At 38.1% G+C, this 21,106-nt stretch overlaps 4 protein-coding genes across 10 annotated transcripts in view; 1 reads left to right on the forward strand and 3 right to left on the reverse strand.

Moving 5' to 3' along the window:
• Positions 1 to 3,296, reverse strand: part of LOC149051115 (uncharacterized) — an 11,453-nt gene extending 8,157 nt beyond the window's left edge. For 2 of the 6 annotated variants that reach the window (XM_089196023.1, XM_089196021.1), the window contains exons 1-3: positions 2,866 to 3,294; positions 1,845 to 1,894; positions 154 to 196 (exon numbers count right to left, since the gene is read on the reverse strand). In XM_089196023.1, coding sequence (XP_089052149.1) covers positions 154 to 196; positions 1,845 to 1,892 — 91 coding nt within the window. In that variant the 5' untranslated portion in view covers positions 1,893 to 1,894; positions 2,866 to 3,294. Of the gene's footprint in view, positions 1 to 153; positions 197 to 1,841; positions 1,895 to 2,865 lie in introns of all 6 variants that reach the window. The other 4 variants (XM_089196022.1, XM_089196020.1, XM_089196017.1 and 1 more) reach the window with 3 other exon arrangements.
• Positions 3,296 to 17,520, forward strand: LOC113685570 (pre-mRNA-splicing factor SLU7). The gene is made up of 19 exons (XM_027203100.2): positions 3,296 to 3,414; positions 4,764 to 4,826; positions 5,367 to 5,454; positions 10,062 to 10,142; positions 10,933 to 11,033; positions 11,997 to 12,060; positions 12,468 to 12,536; positions 12,652 to 12,728; positions 13,060 to 13,105; positions 13,408 to 13,505; positions 13,916 to 13,983; positions 14,067 to 14,206; positions 14,374 to 14,430; positions 14,573 to 14,615; positions 14,787 to 14,848; positions 15,292 to 15,405; positions 15,537 to 15,608; positions 16,456 to 16,545; positions 16,755 to 17,520. The coding sequence occupies exons 1-19, from the start codon at positions 3,296 to 3,298 to the stop codon at positions 16,929 to 16,931; spliced, it is 1,629 nt and encodes a 542-aa protein (XP_027058901.2). The 3' UTR covers positions 16,932 to 17,520.
• Positions 6,859 to 8,964, reverse strand: LOC149051116 (uncharacterized). Its single transcript, XM_089196619.1, has one exon. The coding sequence runs from the start codon at positions 8,836 to 8,838 to the stop codon at positions 7,195 to 7,197; it is 1,644 nt and encodes a 547-aa protein (XP_089052745.1). The 5' UTR covers positions 8,839 to 8,964; the 3' UTR covers positions 6,859 to 7,194.
• A 226-nt stretch (positions 17,521 to 17,746) lies between the features above and the next one.
• Positions 17,747 to 21,104, reverse strand: LOC113685571 (fatty acid desaturase 6). 2 transcript variants are annotated; one of them, XM_089196032.1, is made up of 3 exons: positions 20,993 to 21,104; positions 20,489 to 20,521; positions 17,747 to 20,105 (listed from the first exon to the last, which is right to left on the reverse strand). In XM_089196032.1, exon 3 carries the CDS (start codon positions 20,062 to 20,064, stop codon positions 19,000 to 19,002), a length of 1,065 nt encoding a protein of 354 aa, XP_089052158.1. In that variant the 5' UTR covers positions 20,065 to 20,105; positions 20,489 to 20,521; positions 20,993 to 21,104; the 3' UTR covers positions 17,747 to 18,999. The 2 variants fall into 2 exon arrangements, with proteins under 2 accessions (XP_089052158.1, XP_089052159.1); XM_089196033.1 differs by lacking the exon at positions 20,993 to 21,104 and having other exon boundaries at positions 20,489 to 20,749.
• Positions 21,105 to 21,106: the final 2 nt, after the last annotated feature.

Genomic DNA, 21,106 nt, shown 5'->3' on the forward strand with positions numbered 1-21,106 from the left:
CACTGCAATTTAAAGTGATTTAATTTTTGAAATACAGTTAACTTCTCCACTAACCCCACAACACCTGTGCAAAGCATGTCAATTACAAATAACAAATATGGAGAGTTGCAAATTACTTTCAATACTTTATAGTGCAAGCAATGTATTCCCTACCGTCATTTTTCAGTGTTTTCTTTCCATTTACAGACTCAAGTGGCTGTAATGAAAAAAACAAATTCAAACAATTTTACCTCACTTCTTAAAGCAAGAAGTCACAAGACTAAACAACAAGTGTAGAAACTTAGACATACTTCGGCTAAAACTCTGGTTCAAAAATAAAAAAATGACCCCCCTGCAAAAAAAAATTGTACCACTGTCTTTGATACCATCCTGTCACTCTCCTATTTTTTTTTCACTTTTCTTTACTTCTAATTTGTAAACACATATAATGCTTCTTCTCAATGGGAAGTGTCTTCAAGAAAACCCAAATAACGAAACAGTATTGGCAAGAAAGATAGCCAAATGAACAGTAGTATCGAATTAGAGCTTAGAGCAATTAAACAACATGAATGGCTGCTACACCCCATTCTTTTTTCCCAGGTCTACATGAACTAGATTTTGAGCACAGAATGCAATACCTCACCAAACATCTGCTATGATGACTCACTTAAAAGTGTGCATGATTATCACCTCTTGCTGAGATAGCACACTTCACTTCAATGTTTTTATTACTACACATATGGGGGCTTTGGTAAGATTGTGGAAAGGAGGGACAACGTTTGAGCAGCTGGGAGGGACCAAAATGACAGTGTGACAGCGATTTATTCCCACTTGGATGGCAAAGTCTGGGGAACCTTCCCCTGGAAATTTAAAAGTTCAGATGTCCAAAAGGGTCCATTTTAGGCCACTATTTCCCAAGTTGGCTAAAAATTATAGCTGCTACGAGGGTGAGTATTGACACTGAATTAATGAATAGAGTACCTTTTATGTAACTAACTATATAAACATTATACATAGCAATGTTGTCTCTGTGATGATGTCTGTGTGGTCTTGTTTGATTTTTACTTTTGCCTTGCTCAAAAAATGAGATTATGCTGAGGACGACATTAGATTTTGGGGTACAGTGCTGTGATTTCTAACACAGTATCTTTAATGCAATTACTGATGGCAAAGGAGTTAATCAGTACTTCAATGATAAATGTAGAGCATGGCAATTAATGAAACGATCAATGTCTAATCATGAACTAGCTCTTTGTCAGTGACAAGTACACAAAATTAATATTGGTGAAGGTTACTTCATACAACAATTACTGTAAACCACCATACCAAAAAACATGGTGACTGGTACATTCAACCAGAACTCTTTGTGCAAGAAAATACTGGAACCAATCATAAAAACAAGCAGTAAAGGTCTGAAAAATTTAAACCTTGCATACATAATGTTGTTGTTTTGTGAAATATTGCTTTCTACGAGTGCCTTAGCCTAAGAGTAATAGTAAAATGCACAGGTGCCATATTTGTCTGTGAGTGGATTGAATCTATTGGGTGAACACCAGAAAAAATAGTAATATTGATACAAATAGGCTGAGGGTTTAGTATAGGTATGCTGTGGTTTAGTTTTATCCTTAGTTTAATTCTTTTACTTTTAATAGAGGCCAAATTGATAGTGACACATCATCTCATCATAACTTAGGCTAGGAGCTAAATTTTATCTTTCTTTACACAAAATGCATTTTTCATTCATATCATTAACAAAACCAAAGGAAAATGATGTTTATACCAAGGACAAAAATTAAGCACAACATATACCTTTTTATAACTAGTGCATAATTCGCCAAGAAAATGTTTAGAATAGAGCTTACCACCTCATCAGCACTTTTGTTTTCTTTGCTTTGCTGCTGGTTCTCATCCATGCCTGTATGAATGATATTTAGTAAGGGTGAAAGGATTGGTATTTTCTTAGCAAAGATAGTTGCAGAGAGTTTCTCCACTAATATACAGATCACCAAATGCTCACAATGAATGCCAACAAGACCAAGTTCTTGCTAACACATGTAGGAGCAATAATTGCTAATAGTAGGCAATAGTCTGTATTGAATTAAGTATTCATTTCTGCATGAATTAGTGTTTATTTCATTTTAATGTTTGTGAAACATAGCTGAAAAAGTATGGATAATGTGGTAACATATAACATACATATTGTTATCATATTCCTTATAATTTGGTACAGGGGACTTTACTCTAAATTGATCAAAATAAAGAAAGTGGCATATGTCAGCCACTGATTTAAATAGTAAAGCACTAATTATTAAGTGAAGAGTAATTTTGCTGCAATTCTGTCCCTTCTGGGTGAGCAAAGAGAATGATTTAATATATTGTAACCCAACTGTTACTTGATGGAGAGCATTGGGAGACAGCACCCTATCCTTTATGAAAGAGACCAGATCTTCATCATACGAGTTAGCAGTTTGTGAGTTAACCTCCCAGGATATGTGATATTTGACATCAACCATACCAGAGGTTGAATTTTTGCGTAGTCCCATACATTTACAATGAATACATGTCTTCCACTGTATCCATAATAGCCATCATTGTAGGCACAATGAGATGGAGAAAATCACACATTTTTGGGCATTGAAACACCGAGATCTGCCCTGTTTTTCAATTATGTAACATCTAGTTTTACATGTCCCACGCAAAATATAAAAATCAGCCCTCGACACTGAAGGATTCAATGAATCCAAGTTAGTAGTTACTCGCACGCTTCGCCATGCTGTCACATGAAATCTACAGTATTAAGCCCAAAACTTGAACGTGATCTTTGAAGAATGGTTGTAATATTTGAATTTAACAAAATACTAGCATAAAATGCAACCGAAACCTTACCTTCCTTTAGTAGTTCCGACAAAAAAGCACAACTTCGATCACCAGCGCACTCCAAACCAATAAGGGAAGCTACGAGGCAATGTCAAATTCTCGTCTTCCTAACCTTTCCAACGTATCGAAGAAAATTTCACTGATACTTCGCGCTTAAAAACGCAACAAGAATATTAATCTTTCAACAATCCGAAGTGTCCCAAAAGGCATCAAGGATAAGCCCATGAAACAAGAATAGCCCATGAAATTCTCAACCTTCGAGCGCGGAAAACTTAACGATAGGCTCACAATTTTGCATTGCATCCCTCCCCTAGTTGGGAAGTGACACGCAGAAGACACGTTCACAACGCACTTTGATTGGAAGAAATAAAACCGCATTCTATTGGTTATTAGGTGTGAGGACATAACTACAACGGAAGACACAACTGCAACGCTACAGATGGCGGCTAAAACCGAAGATGGACAGAAAAAGAGTCGACTGGATTGGCGTAAAGAAAAAGAGTTAGAGGAAGCGAGAAAGGCTGGTACGGCACCAGCATTGACGGACGAAGAAGGAAAGTAAGTTGTCTTTATTGATTGTTGTATTTTGGTAACTTGGCAATCCTTTGAAACAAATGTGTGCAGATGTATGATTCGAATGACTGTACTTTCGTTTCTTTTTTAAAGGTTAGAATAGTATGGAAGTTATAATTTATAACTTACACAATCCATGAATCTGTGGTTTTACTTAATAGAAACGATACGAGAGTGTATTGTTTAATATGTTATCTACTGCGCTAGCTAATTAAGGCCACAATTTTCAATAAATTATTACTAATCGCATAACGTGATGACGTCATAAACGGAATTCACTGTATTACGACATGCTAGTCAGAAGAACTGTGAGACACCACTGGATTTTGAACGCGACTACTCCAAGCGATGATTCAATAAAGGAGCTGTTTAAAACCGTAGACTGAGTTAATCTTCGACTGGCAAAATAGAGAGCTTTTCATGATCAACAAATGTGTACGTATGTCTGTACACAGCTTCATTTGATCCTTTACAGTTCACCTACGTTATAGCTTATACGTTTCTTTTTACTCATAACCTGATATAAGAGGACTGGTATATTCTCAAAACAAGTAAAGAAAGGAACCTGTATCTTGATGGTTGACTCCAAACATGGGTTATTGCATCGGTATTGTGCAATTCACAATACGAATATTACTTTGTAATGCTGTTAGGCCAGCTATGCAGGTATTTCCCATGAAGGACTTCTGAAAAGATGGACCTCTGTGGCATTGTATTCCATATTTGCTCCATTTTTTGTTGCTTTCTAATTCAGGGTATGCTTGTTTTCACTACTCTGATAATGGACTACATCTCTCAGTTAGTACATACATGGCTTATAATTGGTCAATTTAGTAGGCCTTACTTGTATTTCACTCTATAGCATGCTCTATTTAACCCGTTAACTCTCAGAAGGGATCCACATGTGACTTCTACCTATTGCATCTATACATTATTCAGCAAATAGTTAGTGAGAATACTCAAACTTATCAGGTACAAGATATTATCTTGATTCTGAGCACCAAATTCTCTTAACCAATTTACAAATAAATGTGTAGGAGCTAGGGGAGAGAATTAACAATCAGATCTGGGAAGTTAAAGGGTTAAAAGTGTGTTTGAGTTGAAATCTTCTCCCTCCACCTGAAGCCAAAGATAATAAACTTCATAGTAACCTGAATTTCTTGAACTGTATTTTAAGTTACAAAAACATGTATTTTCCACCCAGATTTATAGCCCTTACACCTTGCACATGGGCCATGAATCCAAGTGGAAAAAACTTGGTCCATAACTTACAGCATGGATCTCAAACTCGGTTAATAGGGGGGAGTTAAATTTTTTATTTGCTTGCTCTTTAGGGATATCAATCCTCATATTCCACAGTATATCTCACAAGCTCCTTGGTATTATGGCACTTCAAGGTAAGAACTAAGATTAATTAATTTTCTTTACTTCTCCCAGGATACACAGTGTTTAGTTAGCTTAGTTAATTATTACATTTTTAAAATTTTGATACTCTTTGGCCTCTTCTTGTAAATTGTTTTTTCATTTCTAGTGTGAGTATGATTCTTGAGGTTTGACTATTTTGATCAATTCTTTTATTTCACTATTTCTTTAATTAAATAAATTTAATTTGACCTGCGGATGAAAATCAAGCAAAGAGTTGACCCTGGCAGGTGGACTTTGATTGAAGAAAAGAGGCTCAGAAAAAGTCAGGCTTTGATGGGATTTAAACCCCTAGCACTCTCAGATTCTAGTTGGGAACTACCACAAAAAAAGCACCTCAAAACCACACTTTAGGGACAAGGCAACTTTTTGAGGGTTTTATATTCTTTACTGAAACATTTATAGCCATTCAGCTTAGCCAATTTTCTTTAATTGAAAAATTGACCAATATTTTAGGCAAACATCCTTTGTTTTTGGTGAATTACAGTAATTAATTTGTTGTATTTTCATTTTAGACCAACCTTAAAGCATCAACGGCCGCAAGAGGAAAAGCAAAAGCAATTTTCAGGGATAACTGAGTGGTACAAAAGAGGGACTGATGTGGTAAGTGTCATTAACCTTTTTAAGATGTAGAAATCAATTCAATTTTGACCACAGTGGTTAAAAGTTTGTCGGAAATGAGACTAAAGAATCTGCTATGTTCCGAAACTTCACGTTTTTATTTTATAAAATCAACTTAATCTCCCGCTCTCTCTCACCGTTCTCTGTCTCACGCTCTGGTCTCTCTCATTTTAAATACATAATTTGATCCTATTGTTCAATCATCTGTCACTTATCGCAAAAAATCAACCGGAAATCAATTAACGCTGAATAATCTCTCACACACTCCCCTGTTTTTCTCAACGGAGAAAAACACTAGAATGGCGCGCTCGATAAAATTTGAAATTCAATGAACGAAACAGAAAGTTAGTCCAGTATATCAGTTCAGTGTTCCTAAATATCTCTAATCGGCATCAATGTTCGCATCTTGAATGCGATAACGAGCGGCTACCGCTGCATCCCTCCTGGGCCTGAATGTCGGGGCTAAAGGGTTGAGCTGCAGAGGAGCCTGTACATTCTCCTGATCACAGGACAGCTCCAGTGGGTAAAGGTGTTGTACCGCCCGTCTAAGTGTTCCTTTCCCCGCTCGAAGTTTGGCAGCTCGAACAATTCCGTCTCGTCCCGGAATCAGATCTTCCACGATTCCAATTTTCCATTTATTGCGATTTCGTTCCTCGTCCTTGATGATGACTACCTCTCCTTTGGCCAAGGGCGTGGTTTGACCCTTGTGTTTCATCCGGTGTCGTTCTCTCAACCCTCGTAAATATTCGGTAGTCCACCTGGTCCACAAAGCCTGCTTGCACCTTCGCAAATATTTAGCTCTTCTACGCAGATCAAATTCTCTTAGATGGTGTGGTTCCAGTTCTGGTAGCTGGTTTGATCGAAGAAATAGCAGTGAGTTAGGGGTAAGCACGGGTAACTGTATGTCGTCTTCGACGTAACATAAAGGGCAATTATTCAAAGCAATCTCCACATCCAGTACCACTTCACACAGCTCTGTCCAGGTCAACATTCCGCATCCGATAGTCTTGTTTAAAGCTGTTTTTACCAGTGCGATGAGGCGCTCGAACTGTCCTCCCCACCAAGTGGCGCGGCTGAGGTTGAATTGCCACTTGATGTTCTCATGTGCTAAGTAATCTTGTGTCTTCTCGTCACGCATAACTTGTTTGAGCCACTTCTCGGCGCCAACAAAGGTTTTGCCATTGTCGGAATATATCTTCTTCGGACGCCCACGGCGCGCGATGAGCCGTTTTAGACTTCTTAGGAATTCACTGGTTGCCGGTTTGGTAGTACTTCCAGGAATAGTCCTCGTGTAAGACTGCACGCGTACAATGCGAGATAGGCCTTTCCTTCTGTTTTGGCTCTGATACGGTACTTGATGGGCCCTGCAAAATTGACTCCGATAGCCGATATTTCTTTTTCCTGGATCTTCCTCACTCGATTTCCCACGAACTGTTTGTATTCGCCATTACCACGGATCCAGTGCAGTGTGACTGTGCTATCCAGCCAACCATAGACACTTCTTACGGGAAAACCCTTCAGGACTTCTTTCACATTTTGTACTAGGTTCGCAGCCATATGTCCAGCCACTAGTTCTAATCGGGGAATCGTGAGTCCTTTCTTCGCGAGCCGCGACTTTGCCGTCACGAGGCCTCGATTCGTGCCTGATGGTTGCTCCACCACTGCATAAACCGCGGCTGCAACTCCTTTCCCGCTTGCGTCCCCGAATGTGTGTAAGTCGATTCATAATATCTTCCCTAAATACTTGACGACATTTCTTAGCGCGTTCACGTGCTCTGGAAGTCCTTCCTCCCATTTCTTCCATTTGGCTTGTAAGTCACTTGGTAAGGGCCTATCCCACGCGATCTTCGTGTCGCAGGCATCTCTGTAGAGCATTTTTCCAGAGAGGGTCACGGGTGAAGCCAGACCGAGTGGATCGTAGATTTTTGCGACTTTTCCAAGGATACCTCTTTTTCTCGGCTCAGCGGTTGAAATAGGGAAGCTGACTTGAATTTCGTCCTTTTCTTTGTCCCAGGGGACTCCTAGCAGTTTTGATTCGCCCTTTCTGGTTCCCAGTTGTTGTTTGGCGTAACTCTGACTTTCTTCATCTACAGTCGCAGTTTCAACTTCTAGTTCCCGATCGTTGGAATGCCACTTGTGCAGCTTGAAAGTCGCCTCACCAAAGATGGTCGTGGCTGTCATCTTGATTTCTAATGCTTGTTCTGTTGTCTCCCCACCACTGATTAAATCATCCACGTACATACTGCGCTCTATCTCCTCTACTAATTCCGGGTTCACCATTTTGTATCGCTGTAGATGTTCTTTGATAACTGCGGCCAAGAGGAATGGAGACGGTGCCAAACCAAAGAGTACTCGAGTGAATCGCAAGGTTTCTACTTGTTTGCTTGCCAGATCCTTTATCCAATGAAAGCGTAAGGCATCTCGGTCTTCTCTTCGGACGCGAATTTGCAAAAATGCTTGCTTTAAGTCGCCAGTTATTGCCACGGGATAGAACCTATTTCGTACCAGCACGTTCCAAAGCTGGTTCTGTAGTGGAGGGCCGATTTCAAGGCATTCGTTGAGTGAGGGGACACTTGCATTAGCTCTTGCAGAAGCATCATAAACAATGCATATCTTTGTAGATTCTGCATTCTCGCGCACGACCGCTTTATGAGGAATGTAGAACTCTTTCCCGTCCTTGAACACCTTGTCAGCGTGTTCTACGATCCCTTGACTCAGTTGAGTCTGGATAATGTCGTTGTACCTCTCCAGCTCGCCTTGTATCTCTAACTTCCACACGAGATTTTTGAGACGTTTTAGACTTCCAGTGTGATTGTTCGGTAGGGGGCGGTGATTTCCTTTCCAGGGCAAGTTCGTCTCGTACCAGCCTTCTGAACTCCTAGTTAGTTGCTCTTTGAATTCTTCGTAAACGGTTTCCTGGTCTCCACTTGGATTGTCCTTTAGCCCCAAGACGTCTAACTTGCACAATTCTTCGTAATCAATTGCGGAGGTCTGCGTTAACAACATGTTGCTGAGATCCAACTCCATTCCAGGTGACAAGATCGTCCAGCCGAACTTCGTATATTCTGCTACTGGTTCTCCCGAGCGCCCAACTCTTGGCCTTGCCCCTGTTTTGATCTTAGCGGACTCGTTTGTTCCAAGGATCAGATGAACGGGCAACATCGCTCTCTTGTCGTTATCATTTGTGGTCACGCCCTTCAAGTGAGAAAACTGAGCTACGATTTCTGCGCATTTTGGGTTTTCCAATGTCAACAACTCTTTGCGGTCGACTTTGTTTACTTCGGCTTCCAAGGTGAATTTACCATCAACGCTTCGAATTTGTAGGCCATAGATGTCTATCGCTTTGTTTGAAGTACCAAACATCATTTCAATGCGCTTGAATTGTTGACGGATAGGGCGCAAATGTAAACAGTTCAGAAGCGTTGATGAAGCGTAGGAACTTCCGGCTCCTGTATCCAACAATGCTCGGCATTTAACACCGTTCACGGCAACTGTTACCATAAGATACACCACTCCTTTCCTTTCTGCACTCCTTGTGGTCATCAGCTGGTCTCGCGATGTATGTTTGTCACAGATCGATGTATGATGTCTTCGACTGCAGATCTGGCAGCCAGAACGGCATTTGCACTCAGAAGCACAGTGTCGACTTCCTGTGCAGTTAAAACAGAGCTGTTTCAGTCCTAATTGCTTCCTGCGGTCTCCAACTGTCACAAACTTGTCGCAATCTACGGCTCTGTGGTCAGTTGCGTCACAGTAGACGCACCCTCTTTGTGTTGGTGTAGTTTCGTTTGCGTGAAATGTTTTCTCGCGATCGCGGAATTTAGCACCTTGCTTCCCCGCATTATCCGCGCTCTCAATGGGGTTGATTTCCTTCCAACTTTTCAAAGCTTTTATCAACTGTGGGAAGTCCCAGTCCTGCCAGTCCATTTGTCCTCTCACTAGATCTGCTTTTACACCCTTTAGTTTGTCGAGCGCACTTCTTACATTTCCAGTGACGTCTTTCAATTTGCCCAGTGTCTCCAAAGATTGCACATTGTACACAAGCTTCTTGTAAAATTCGTGGATAGGTGCAGGTTGTGTTCCTGTAATGACAGGCAAATTCGCGATGTTCTGGACGTACGCATTCACGATCTCGCTCGTTTTCCCATATTTGCCGATGAGGATATTCTTTGCCCTTTCGTAGCCCTCTGTTGTGAAAGGCAGTCCGTCTATCTCTGCTCGAACCTTTGGATCTACCAGCTCTTTTAGGTATGCAAACTTGGTCACAGACGCAAGGTTTGCTTTATCAATTTCAGCTTGAAATTTGTTCCAGAACGGCAGCCATGCTTCATACGTCCCATTAAACTTTGTGATCTGTAGTTTCGGTAGCTTTGTTGTCCTTTGTTCAATCTTCACGTTTTTATTTTAGAAAATCAACTTAATCTCCTGCTCTCTCTCACCGTTCTCTGTCTCACGCTCTGGTCTCTCTCATTTTAAATACATAATATGATCCTATTGTTCAATCATCTGTCACTTATCGCAAAAAATCAACCGGAAATCAATTAACGCTGAATAATCTCTCACAGTTAGCATTATTTAAACTTTCCTAGATACCAGCAGCTACCAAGTTCAGAAAGGGAGCCTGTCAAAACTGTGGAGCCATGACTCATAAAAAGAATGACTGTCTTGAGGTATACATGTTGTACAAAACATTAAGTTTTTATAAATAAAACAAGCAATTATGTCTATTTGGTGGTTAGTACCCTTTTATGTTTGAGTAAAAGTTAAAACCTTGTTTACTTAACCCTTTCACTCCCAAGATCTGATTAGTAATTCTCCTTACTATCTGCCATACAATTCTTATAATGTTAGCTAATTTGGTATTGGATCAACCAATAATCACACGGTTGATATTCTTCTCTATTCTCATCACCTGCCTGCTTGATATTGTATTGATATTGTAAGGAGAAATTCTGCCTTGGTCACTTGTGGGAGTGAAAGGGTTATTAACAATTAAACCCCTAGGATTGAGTAGCATCTAATTTCCCCTCACAGTATCACCCCTGAATCAAACACTAAGGTTGTGAGAATAAAGGAATAATCAACAACTGAAGCAGCTCCTGATTGTTAACCAAATTCTCAATGTCAGCACCTTAGGAAACGTATAGAGAACAGTGTGGAGAATATGCATTCTGATATAAGGGTGTTTATGGTTGGACCACCAACTTGAAAGTGTATAAAATGAATTCAGTTCATCAGAGTTTGAGTAAACTAACAGTAATTGTCTTAAAGGGTATTTTGAGGAATTTGAAATAGCTCTAAGTTCAAGTTTGCCAAGAAGTTCTAGGTCATTTAGTTTGGGTCAGTAAAGTTCTACCATAACAGTGAAGTCTGTACAAAGATTCAACTGGCTGAAATTAGTAGCCTTACAAATTCATTAGATCTAGTGACAACAAAGAATTACTGTTTTTTTTATGTCAGAGACCCAGAAGAGTTGGTGCTAAGTTCAGTGGAGAGGATATTAAAGCTGATGAACACATACAGCCTCAGCTTTCATTTGATTATGATGGTAAAAGAGATAGGTAAAACTGCATTTCTTTCAACTTTTTTTTTTTTCATTTTTTTTACAAAATTTCTTTTTCATTTTTCTCCTTTGTTCTCTTCTATTACTTTCTCTTCCTAAATTAACTACTTATCATACTTTCTGGCCTAATTTCAAGTGAGGTGGCTCAAAAGTGGTGTCTCAAAGAAGGCACTTTGCACTTTCTATTGTTTGGTGAAGGGGGGAGGGGGTTTAGAAAATGGTGGATGGAAGAAATGGAAGAGGTTGCGATGAATAAGTGCTACAAATTTCACCAGTAGTCAGTGCTCAGCAGCAACCCTAAACATCCCTTAAAGGCATGTTTAGGGTTGTTGCTGAGCATGTAACATACACAGTGCATTCACAAAGTTTGTGATTGGACTGTGCATGTCACATTTTTGTTCTGTGATGTAAACTTCTAGTTTAGGATTATTTTCTTTCATAATAACAACTATCTGGTATTTTTCATTTATGTATATATGAAACCAGCGGCTAATTAGTTAATTTTGTCATAGTGAGACTCTTGTAGTGCTTCTTCTTGTCTAAAAAGGAAAGCCTTGATACAAGCCCCAAGTGGCCCATGGGGCTGGTGCTTAACTCCAGTTTCCTTTAGTACGAAGCGGTTGGATGGGATGCTAGTCCATTGCAGGGTTACCCCCAGCATTTTTGCCGCTACCCATTTGTACACCTGGGTGAAGAGAAGCACTGTGAGAGTAAAGTTTCTTGCCTAAGAACACAACACAATGACTCCAGCCAGGGCTCAAACCTGGACCACTCGATCCAGAGTCGAACTTACTAACCATGAGGCCAACGTGTTGTTGTCTAGCTATGCCTTTAATCATTCCTACTTCACAGTAGTTTTATGCTGTTACTCAACTGCCTGGTTACAAATGGAATTATTTCTCTTATCAGTTTCATTAGCTTTATTAGCTTGTGACTAATGACAATTCTTCCTCGTATTTAGATGGAATGGCTATAATGTTCAGGACTACAAGAAAGTTGTTGACGAATATAACAAATTAGAGATGGTAGGTTTTCACTTACCTTATTCTTTGTCATTCTGTTAGATTTAAGTTCATTCCGTATTATTGCATTGCACATCCTTTCTGCTCATTAATTCATGTGCAACTAGCTTGCGCATTTAAAAAAAAGTGACAGCTTTTGTCTATGATTGGAGCTCACCGGGGAGGTGAATTTTCATTTTCTTACCAAAAAGCAGGATGACCTATATTAAAGTAGCTTTTTCATTTAGATAACATAATTTGAAAATGTTTAGACAATTTTTGCTCTTTTTGGGAATTGAGCAATGATTTTCTTTTGGTAAAATAGATGCAAACCAATTCTGAGTGTAGAAAAAGGGGCAAGTTTTGGAAACACAAATTTAGTTGGTATTTGTTAAAACATAATTTAATACATGTAATATCTTTGTGTTCAGGCCAAACAGCATTTAAAAGCAGAGAGACTGGAAGAGGAACTAGCAGAAGGAAAAAAAACAGAAATTGTGGTAAAATCTTGCTAACTTAAAGATTTTCAAGTTGATGAACAGAGGAAACTTTTGTGAAACTATTTTCAAGATTATGCATTTGTATTCTTTTGTAATTCTTTGGAATTGCTTGCAGGATGACCCAGACAGTGAAGATGAAGATAAGTATGCAGACAGGGCTGACATGCCAGGACAAAAATTTGATACAAAAAGGTGAGTTTTCACCTGTCTTGTGCATGAATTAAATAAACACGATACTGCTTTGATACTACAATTGCTAAATGATGAACACATGAAACTAAAGCCCTTCTGACTCACTCTCAATTTTTGTAACACAATTTCTATAACGGTATGCTGCTGTGCAATTAAGTCTGTAATCTTGAACCTCTTGATCTTTTAAGTGGATTGCTGGCCAGGCAGTCAGTTAGGTGTTGTAGCATTGTGGTATCATTTAATTTTTTTATGCATTGAGGATCTGCAGGGTGTCTAATACTTGCAGTGGATATGTTGTTTTAAATCTAATCAATTTTTGTTCCATCACCAGACGAACAACAGTCAGGAACTTAAGAATCCGTGAAGACACTGCAAAGGTATGTGATTCCACAATATGTTGTGTTTCAATGTTTTTGTTGTTGTGGTTGTTTTAAAAATTTCAAACTAGTTTGATCTTTATTTTCTTTTGCCTTGTATTCTGTATCAGTCAGAGACAAAAAAAAATGAAAATCAAAGTTGTTTGAAAAGCTTTAAATCAAGGAAAATTGTAATTAAAAGAAAGATTTGTATCACAACATACTCATGTTGCAATTAGGTTATATTTATGGTAACTTTATTCCTTTGCAAACTTTTGATGCTGAAACTAAGTAATCATTTCCCTTGTTTTGATTTTGATTAGTATTTATACAACCTGGACCCCAATTCAGCATATTATGATCCAAAGACAAGATCAATGAGAGAAAACCCTTTCAAGGAAACAGATGCAACTGCAAACAAGTGAGGATTTTTTACTTTCTTTGTGAGAATGTTTATCATAGTGGTTGAAGGCTTTTTCCTGCTAGGTACTAAATAAGAAAAGTGTGATTGAATTTCTAACTCACTCTTTCATCAGACATCATTAGTAATTCTTGCTGTTTAACATACATCCCTATAATTTTTAGTCACAAGAATTTATCATTGGACCAACTAATATACCAGCCTCTAACTGATGTATTTGTTTCCCCATCATTTGTCTGCTTGATATTATATTGATTTTTTTTAAGGAGAAATTCGCTCTTAGTCACTTATGGGAGTTAAAGGTTACGTGAGCATGGTGCTAGCTTTGTTGTGAAAGAAAACTGACAGAGCAAAGTTTTTGCATAACTATAATTGTTAATGTAAGATGCTCTGAATTTTTCCTTTTCAAGTGTCACCTACTCTGGGGATAACTTTGTTCGATTTTCTGGAGACACACAGAAGATGGCTCAAACACAGTGTAAGTCTATGTATTTGTGGGTCACCAGTATTTACAAAAGATTTGGGTATGCCTAATAACTTGGATTCTTTTGTGTTTACCAGTATTTGCTTGGGAGGCATATGAGAAGGGAGCTGATGTCCATCTTCAGGCAGATCCCACCAAACTTGAGCTGTTACACCAAGAGTACAGAGTAAAGAAAGGTGACTTTGAACAAGACAAGAAGCTTACAGTACTTGAGAAGGTGAGAATCCTTTAGAACAGTTGTACATTAGAGAGGTCTTATAATCTTTACACAGTTAACATAATCCTTAAATTGCATTACGTATTTCTAAATACATTGAACATTGATAGTGTAAGCTATGTCAGTGTATTATAACTAAAAAAATATTACTTTGTTTTTTTCCTTAGTATGGAGGTGAAGAACACTTGAATGCTCCTCCCAAAGACTTGTTGTTGGCTCAAACTGTAAGTGTTATTAGCATTGAAAGTGCCCTTAGTAGGCAGTGTTTCTTGTTGCATGGTACATTGTGATCAATTGTATTAAAAATTGATAAACTCTGTATGTATTATTTCTTATTGAATTGTTTGAAAATAATGCCATTTTCAGGAGCATTATGTTGAGTACTCAAGAACTGGAAAGGTCATCAAAGGTAACACAGCTGTATTAATAAATTCATTCTCCCTTAAAGATCAATTTGCATTTGAGTGTCAAAGGTAATCCAGGATTACATTGGTTTGCTTTTCTTTACTCTATGATTGGTCCAGAAAACTTGTGCCACTCTCTTAACCAATCAATTACTGTTTGAAATTGTTCCTTGCAGGCCAAGAGAAGGCAGTTGCAAAGTCCAAATATGAAGAGGATGTGTACACAAACAATCACACAGTGAGAATTGAGAACATGAAAATGACAACATGATATTAGTATTGTAGTTTTGATAATCAGTACTATTTTAGTTGGTAATCATTTATTAATTAAAAATGTGGTATACTCCACATCAGCGTGTGCTACCTTGCTTGTTTTGTATGTTATAGTTTGTTTTCTCAGTCCAAGTCTGCCTCTCTTTTCAGAGTAATTTAGTGTTAACAACTGGGTTGAAAACGTACATTAGCCACCGTAAAGGGTAAAAAAGCTGACGTTTCGAGCGTTAGCCCTTCATCAGAGCGAAAAGACGAAGAGCTAAAGCTCAAAACGTCAGCTTTTTTACCCTTTACGGTGGCTAATTTACGTTTTCAATCCAGTTGTTAACACTAAATTACCTGCTATACTCTCCCACTGATGCAGCACCACAGTTTCTTTAGAAACTTACCCCTTTATTCTCTTTTCAGAGTGTTTGGGGTTCATACTGGCAGGAAGGAAGATGGGGCTATGCTTGTTGTCATTCCTTTGTCAGAAATTCCTACTGCACTGGGGAATCTGGTAAAGCTTCATCTGCAACAGGGGTATGATAAAAATTAATTCAGTCACTCTGCAAAATAAACCATAAGGCAATAATATATCTGAGTTTGTAGTTTAAACAGTCTACTGCATATTTAATTTCAAATTTATCTCTAAATTCCCATGCTGTCCACAGAATAATCCACCAATTACAAGTGCAGCAAGAATGATTCAAGAAGCAGAAGAAAATGGGAAAACATTACTTGAGGTTAGTTGAGATGTTACCAGGTAGCCTACACCCTACCTAGTGAGAAAGCCGCTTTTCCCTTTGTTTTTGTTGTTTCATTCTAAAAAGAAAAGCCTGTGTAGAAGGATGCTGAATTCTTGGGTTAAAAGCTATGGTTTACAACTCCCAGTTCACTTGTGACTTAGGAATCCAAATGATGTCTGTCAAGTGGGCTGCTGTTGTCGTAATGGGTAGAAAATTGTCTTCAAATGTACATTGAATTTGGTTTATGGATGCCACCATCTGAAAGCAACTCAGAAACGTGACTACAAAACCACAACATGCAGTTCACAAGCGGCTGTAGTTTTGGCTATTGAAAGAATTATTATTACAGGCTAGAATGCCTTTTTGTGTAGCTAGTAGTTATTCAAACATATCAACACCGAGGATGGGAAAAGAGTAGTGGGCAATTTTTACATCTCAGGTAAACAGCCATGTTTCAAAGCAAGATTCATAATAATGCCATTGGTGCAAGAAACTTAGCAATTTTGAAGACAATTTTTGGATTATTAAATTTCTATGTCTAGTCTAAAAATTGACTTAGTATCCCATTTTCATACAAATGAAAAACAAAACTTTTTAAAAGAAGTGGTGTCTGAAATGTAGGTACCTCTCCTCTAATGGTGGATAAGACTCCTAACTGTAAGAGACAGGTTTTTTTTTTTTTTATCAATGTCAAACTTCCCCCAGCATGCATTCAATGGTAATATACGAGATTATATGGAGGAGGAACTTTAATGCGTAAAGTCAAGGTAAAGGATGTTAAAAAAAAAAAATTTTTTTTCTGCAGCTGACATTCTAAATATTCATTTGGATTCCTTAATTTTAGCTTCATCAAGAAAATCGCAAGAAGGGCAAGAAAAGAGAAAAGTCAGTTGATGAAGATGATGAGGAAGTTAAAAAGGAAAAGCTAAACAAGGTTTGTTGACAATGAGGCACTTCGTTATTGAGGTTCTAAACATAGTAATTTTAGAAGACTAGGTAAAGTATAGATCCTTTGTCAAAGCTATCAAAGCTTTCCTTTGAAGATGAAGACACTTTGATAAGTATTTCATATTTTTTCATATTCCGTCTGTTTCTTAACAATACTGGGAGTGGCATTTAACAAGTAGATCTTTCCTTTGCCAGGCATTAAGAAAAGAGGAACGGAACCAGAAAGAAGCAGACAGACTACTTGCCATGGATGAACGAAAGAGACCGTACAACTCTCTCAAAGGTGATTACCATGAGGTTACTGAGGAGGAGATGGAAGCATATCGCATGAAGCGTCGCCAGGAAGATGATCCAATGAAGGACTTCCTTTAGCCCACATTGCAATAAACAGGGTGCTGTAGAGAAGGCTAAACGGTGACTTGACATCTTCCAAGCAAAAGATTATGCACTTTATCTTGACTCAAACAGTGTCAGTGAGTTCTAAGATCAACTTGCAACAGCAGTCACATAATGCTTAGTCATAAGGATCCTTCAGCAGATGGAAAGACTTTAGCTTGTCGCTAATAATTCAAGTCCCTCACTTCTTTTCTGCCTAATTCTGATTTAAAAAATGAGGGTGAGACTTTAGAAAATGATGCAGAATCTAAGACAGAAATCTAGAAAAAAATAGGGTCTGGGAGACCTGAGAGATGTACTTCTCCAATAGACCATTCACCACTCTGGAGAGTAAACAATGACTTGTATTGCTTTGCATGCAAATATACATAGCTAGGAACAGAACTTCACAGTGTGGTCCTTAAAGAATTGTACAGAGACACCTGGAAGTACAGTTAAGTGATGATTCATGATGTTTATGTAGGCAGCTCTCACAGGAAATCAAAGAAACAAGAGAACATTTTTGTTAATCCTTCCATTGTAATGGTAAAAAAACACTCCTGTAAATAAACAATAGTTCCAAGGACTAAGGATATGCTTTTATGCACCTGATCTATGCCTTCAGTTTGAATAATGCTTTGACTCGGTGGTGGAACATTGGAGCATCAAACCAAAGGTCTGAGGTTTGATTCCCCACAGGGACTCAGAATTTTTTTCTTTGTCCCACACTTGTGACAAGATGAAAAAACATCTTTTGCAAAGTCCTTTTTTGCACAAGATAAATAAATAAATGTAATTCAAATAGATCATGATTTCTATCCATAATCTTTATTTCTATCAACCAGAAAAGGATTCCAATGTTTAAATTATCACAAATTCATCTCTAACAACAACAACAAATTTAATGTTAATTTTCCCTTTAAAAAAGTAACACCCATAATTAATAGTTTGGAAAAGAAAAAGGGAGACTTCTGTCCTCTGAACCACAAAGACCTTAACTTGTATGGCAAATCTGTATATTTCAACTCTACATCTAATCAATAAATAACATCAATTGAAAATGATGAAAAAACTTTTTTGCCCTGTGGAAATCTAGAATAAATAGTTTTCCCATCTGTTTCCCAGTGATTTATAAATAATAGCAATTTAAACTTGATTTATATGTGATTTTTAAACTTACAGTGAGTACTGTAGGTAATGCCCCACCACAAGCTGGTTGCCCTTCAATAAGATCACCATATCCCCAAAGGCTCTTGTCTCAGAAAACTTGGGTATCCAGGTTTTGAAAACTTTCATAAATAAAGTCACTAAACAATAATAGTAAGTCACTTATAGTACACTGGTTCTGATAGAGCACAGCTCTGTTAATTTACACTGCATTTGGGGAAATGTATTCAGAACCTCCATGTTAGGATACAGTGTAGGCTATGATAAATTAATAACAGACACCCAATGCACCTTTGTACCTAAATACACTTCAAGTCAATTACATAAATTCTGCAAGTAATGATACTGATAAAGAAAGCTGAGTAGTTACAGTGCTATGCAGCTTCCCATGAAACTTGACTATTTAATTAATGGAATTATTAATCAGTTCTTGTGATAAATAATTTTTTTTGTTTTTAAGACTGAACAAACATTCAGTTAGCGGTGAAACAGATACTTTTTCTTCTTCATAATGTTTATTGCATTTGCATCAATGTTCAAAGAAATACTTCCAGGGTTTTCAAGAGAAGCAGGGTGTGAAGTAGATCTAGCAGACTACTTGCTTTTAGCCTTATCATAAACATCATTGCATTCTTAACATACATATAGTTGTCTTCAATTTCTTTTCAAATTGATTGAATTTTTGGAACAGCAAAGCAACATAAAATAGAAAATATCCCAAAGTGCAGGAGAAAGCTACTACAAGAGTCTAGAACTTCAAAATTTCCCCAGAGTCTGGACCTCCCTGGGAATAGAAGGCCCTCTCAACTTTGAAAACTACCCACTCAAAAGAGACCTCTCAACATCTGATTAATTTAAATTCTTCTTTAAATAGTGTAATTCCCTGTTGAAGATATTTTTACTGTATGCCAATCAGTTCTGTAATCGGTGGAGCTTTCACCATAAGCTCATCATAATTGTTGTAAAATTTTGACAGTTGATTCATATAAGTGGCTTCATTATATGGAAGGCTATTATTCTTAAGGTAGCTGGACACCACAGGCTTGATTTTCAGGCACATGTTATCAGACAGTCGTGGAAATAAATGATGTTCCACATGGCAGCTGATGATGGAATGGCCAAAGGAATAATCCAGAAGTGGATTTCTCGGCAGATTGAGAGCTGCTGAAGCTAATTGGTAGAGTCGTCTTGGGCGTTTCTTTACATCATACATGGGCAAACCAATGTGCTGGAAGATATTCACATGGATGTATGGAATGGCAAATACCGAACGAGTAGTGATCATGCAAAGGATGGTGCCCAAAAGGGACAATCCAGCTAAGTACCGGAACAAGCAGAAGTGCATAATGTAGCCAGCTGTTGCTATACAGAGAAACCTAGCAATTGAATACCAGCGTCCAGCGAGCAAGGTTATGCCTATTGCGGTGTTGAAGAGTGGCATGGACAGTGGAGCAATGAAGAGGTATGTAAAGCGGCCCAAGAATGGTGCTCGCCATGAGCTAGAATCACCCAAACCAATCACATTAGTGTAAGGGTGATGTAACTGAATATGAGCCTCAAAGCTGCCTTGTTCTGTAAAACCTCCCCAGATCTCAATGAAGAACACAGACAGAAGGCGGTTGAAGAAATGTGATGAGCCTGCCAAGGCATTGTGTACAGCTGCATGGGCCAGCTTCACTGTAAATGTGGCATGGACATAGGAGAACAGAAGATAGCCAGTTGCAAACAAAGGTATACAGCCAGATCCAATCAGAAAAAGACTGATAGGAAGAAGTGCAAAGTTTGCAAACATAATTGTTAAGTCAACACCATAGAGGTCCCACCAAGTACTATGCGAGACTACATCTTTGACCAGTAAGTTGAGTTGTTTCATGGATGGCCTATTCTGCGACATGTCCTCATCTTTCTTGTCAGCCTCCATCAAAAACTCTTCAGCCACATCATTCTTTTCATACGGGGGCATGGCTATTGCCAATCTGGCTGTTAATAATAGGGGGATGACTTCTGAAAAACAATCATAAAATAATTAAACTGGGAATGACTTCTGGAAAACTATAATAAAGTAATTGAGTTCTTAACAGGTGTCTTGTTCCTTTCACCAGGTTACTGAGAGATTTGATGATGACCTGTTATAAAATTAGCATTTCAAATGAGTTATTGGTAAAAAAATAAATTATGAATTTCTCCCTTTTTGCCAGAATATTTTCTAGAAGAGAACATGTTGACACTATTATGAATAGTATGTGCTGGAAAATTTCCCTTTACTTACGTACAGCAAAAGGTGTGACATGTATTACCTAACGCATACTTACTAGTCTAAAAATCTAACACAAAAAAGCACAAAAAAAATTTCAAAATACGTGTTAAGTAATAACATGTAGACTTACTTAGTCTTGTGATATCTATAGCTGATTAAACACCTACAAAAAAAAGAATTTGAAGCAAAATTAAGTAGCAGAGCTTAAAGTAAAGAGTTTCTTTTACTTTGGTAGCGTTACTGTAAAGTAAATTGCATAAAAATCTGCAAGAACAGTCTTTGTTTACAAGCTGTAATCCACAGAAAGCAACAAGGTGATATTGATATGCCTTCGGGATGCCTAATGACACCCGAAAAATTCTCAGGTACGAAACTGTACCTTTCAAACATCAATAAGAGAGTGACTGCTGATTTATATTTGGTGTTCAAGCAACATGTAAATATCCTTTTTTGGAGCCAAAGAAATTAAAAATGTCACACAAGTGATGACATTTTTCTCAGTGCAAAGCAAATATTACGCAAGTTCTTAATGTTGCCGTGGAGCGTATCTTTTTCCAGTAGAGTTCGCATTAAATTTACATTTTGTAACTAAATCGAGTTTCCTTTGCGCCCCTGGCGGAAAAATCCTACATACCTAGTGACGTCCAGAGTGGAAGCTCATCGCTGGTCCGGGAAAGCTCCCTGGAGTAATATTTGTTTTGATTTGGTAATTAGGTTCAAAGTACGGATTCAACCGCGAAGGACTGGG

This window comes from Pocillopora damicornis, chromosome 2 (genome assembly GCF_964200805.1).
Source record: "Pocillopora damicornis chromosome 2, jaPocDami1.2, whole genome shotgun sequence".
In the NCBI taxonomy this organism is placed as follows: domain Eukaryota; kingdom Metazoa; phylum Cnidaria; class Anthozoa; order Scleractinia; family Pocilloporidae; genus Pocillopora; species Pocillopora damicornis.

What these genes read in the sequence shown, in the direction of transcription:
- LOC113685570 (XM_027203100.2), top strand. Translation starts at nt 3,296, where the DNA reads ATGGCGGCTAAAACCGAAGATGGACAGAAAAAGAGTCGACTGGATTGG. An exon ending in AAAAGAATGACTGTCTTGAG is followed by an intron (nt 10,143 to 10,932) that starts GTATACATGTTG and finishes TTTTTATGTCAG; the next exon opens with AGACCCAGAAGAGTTGGTGC. An exon ending in TCCGTGAAGACACTGCAAAG is followed by an intron (nt 13,106 to 13,407) that starts GTATGTGATTCC and finishes GATTTTGATTAG; the next exon opens with TATTTATACAACCTGGACCC.
- LOC113685571 (XM_089196032.1), bottom strand. Translation starts at nt 20,064, where the DNA reads ATGCCCCCGTATGAAAAGAATGATGTGGCTGAAGAGTTTTTGATGGAG.
- LOC149051116 (XM_089196619.1), bottom strand. Translation starts at nt 8,838, where the DNA reads ATGATGTTTGGTACTTCAAACAAAGCGATAGACATCTATGGCCTACAA.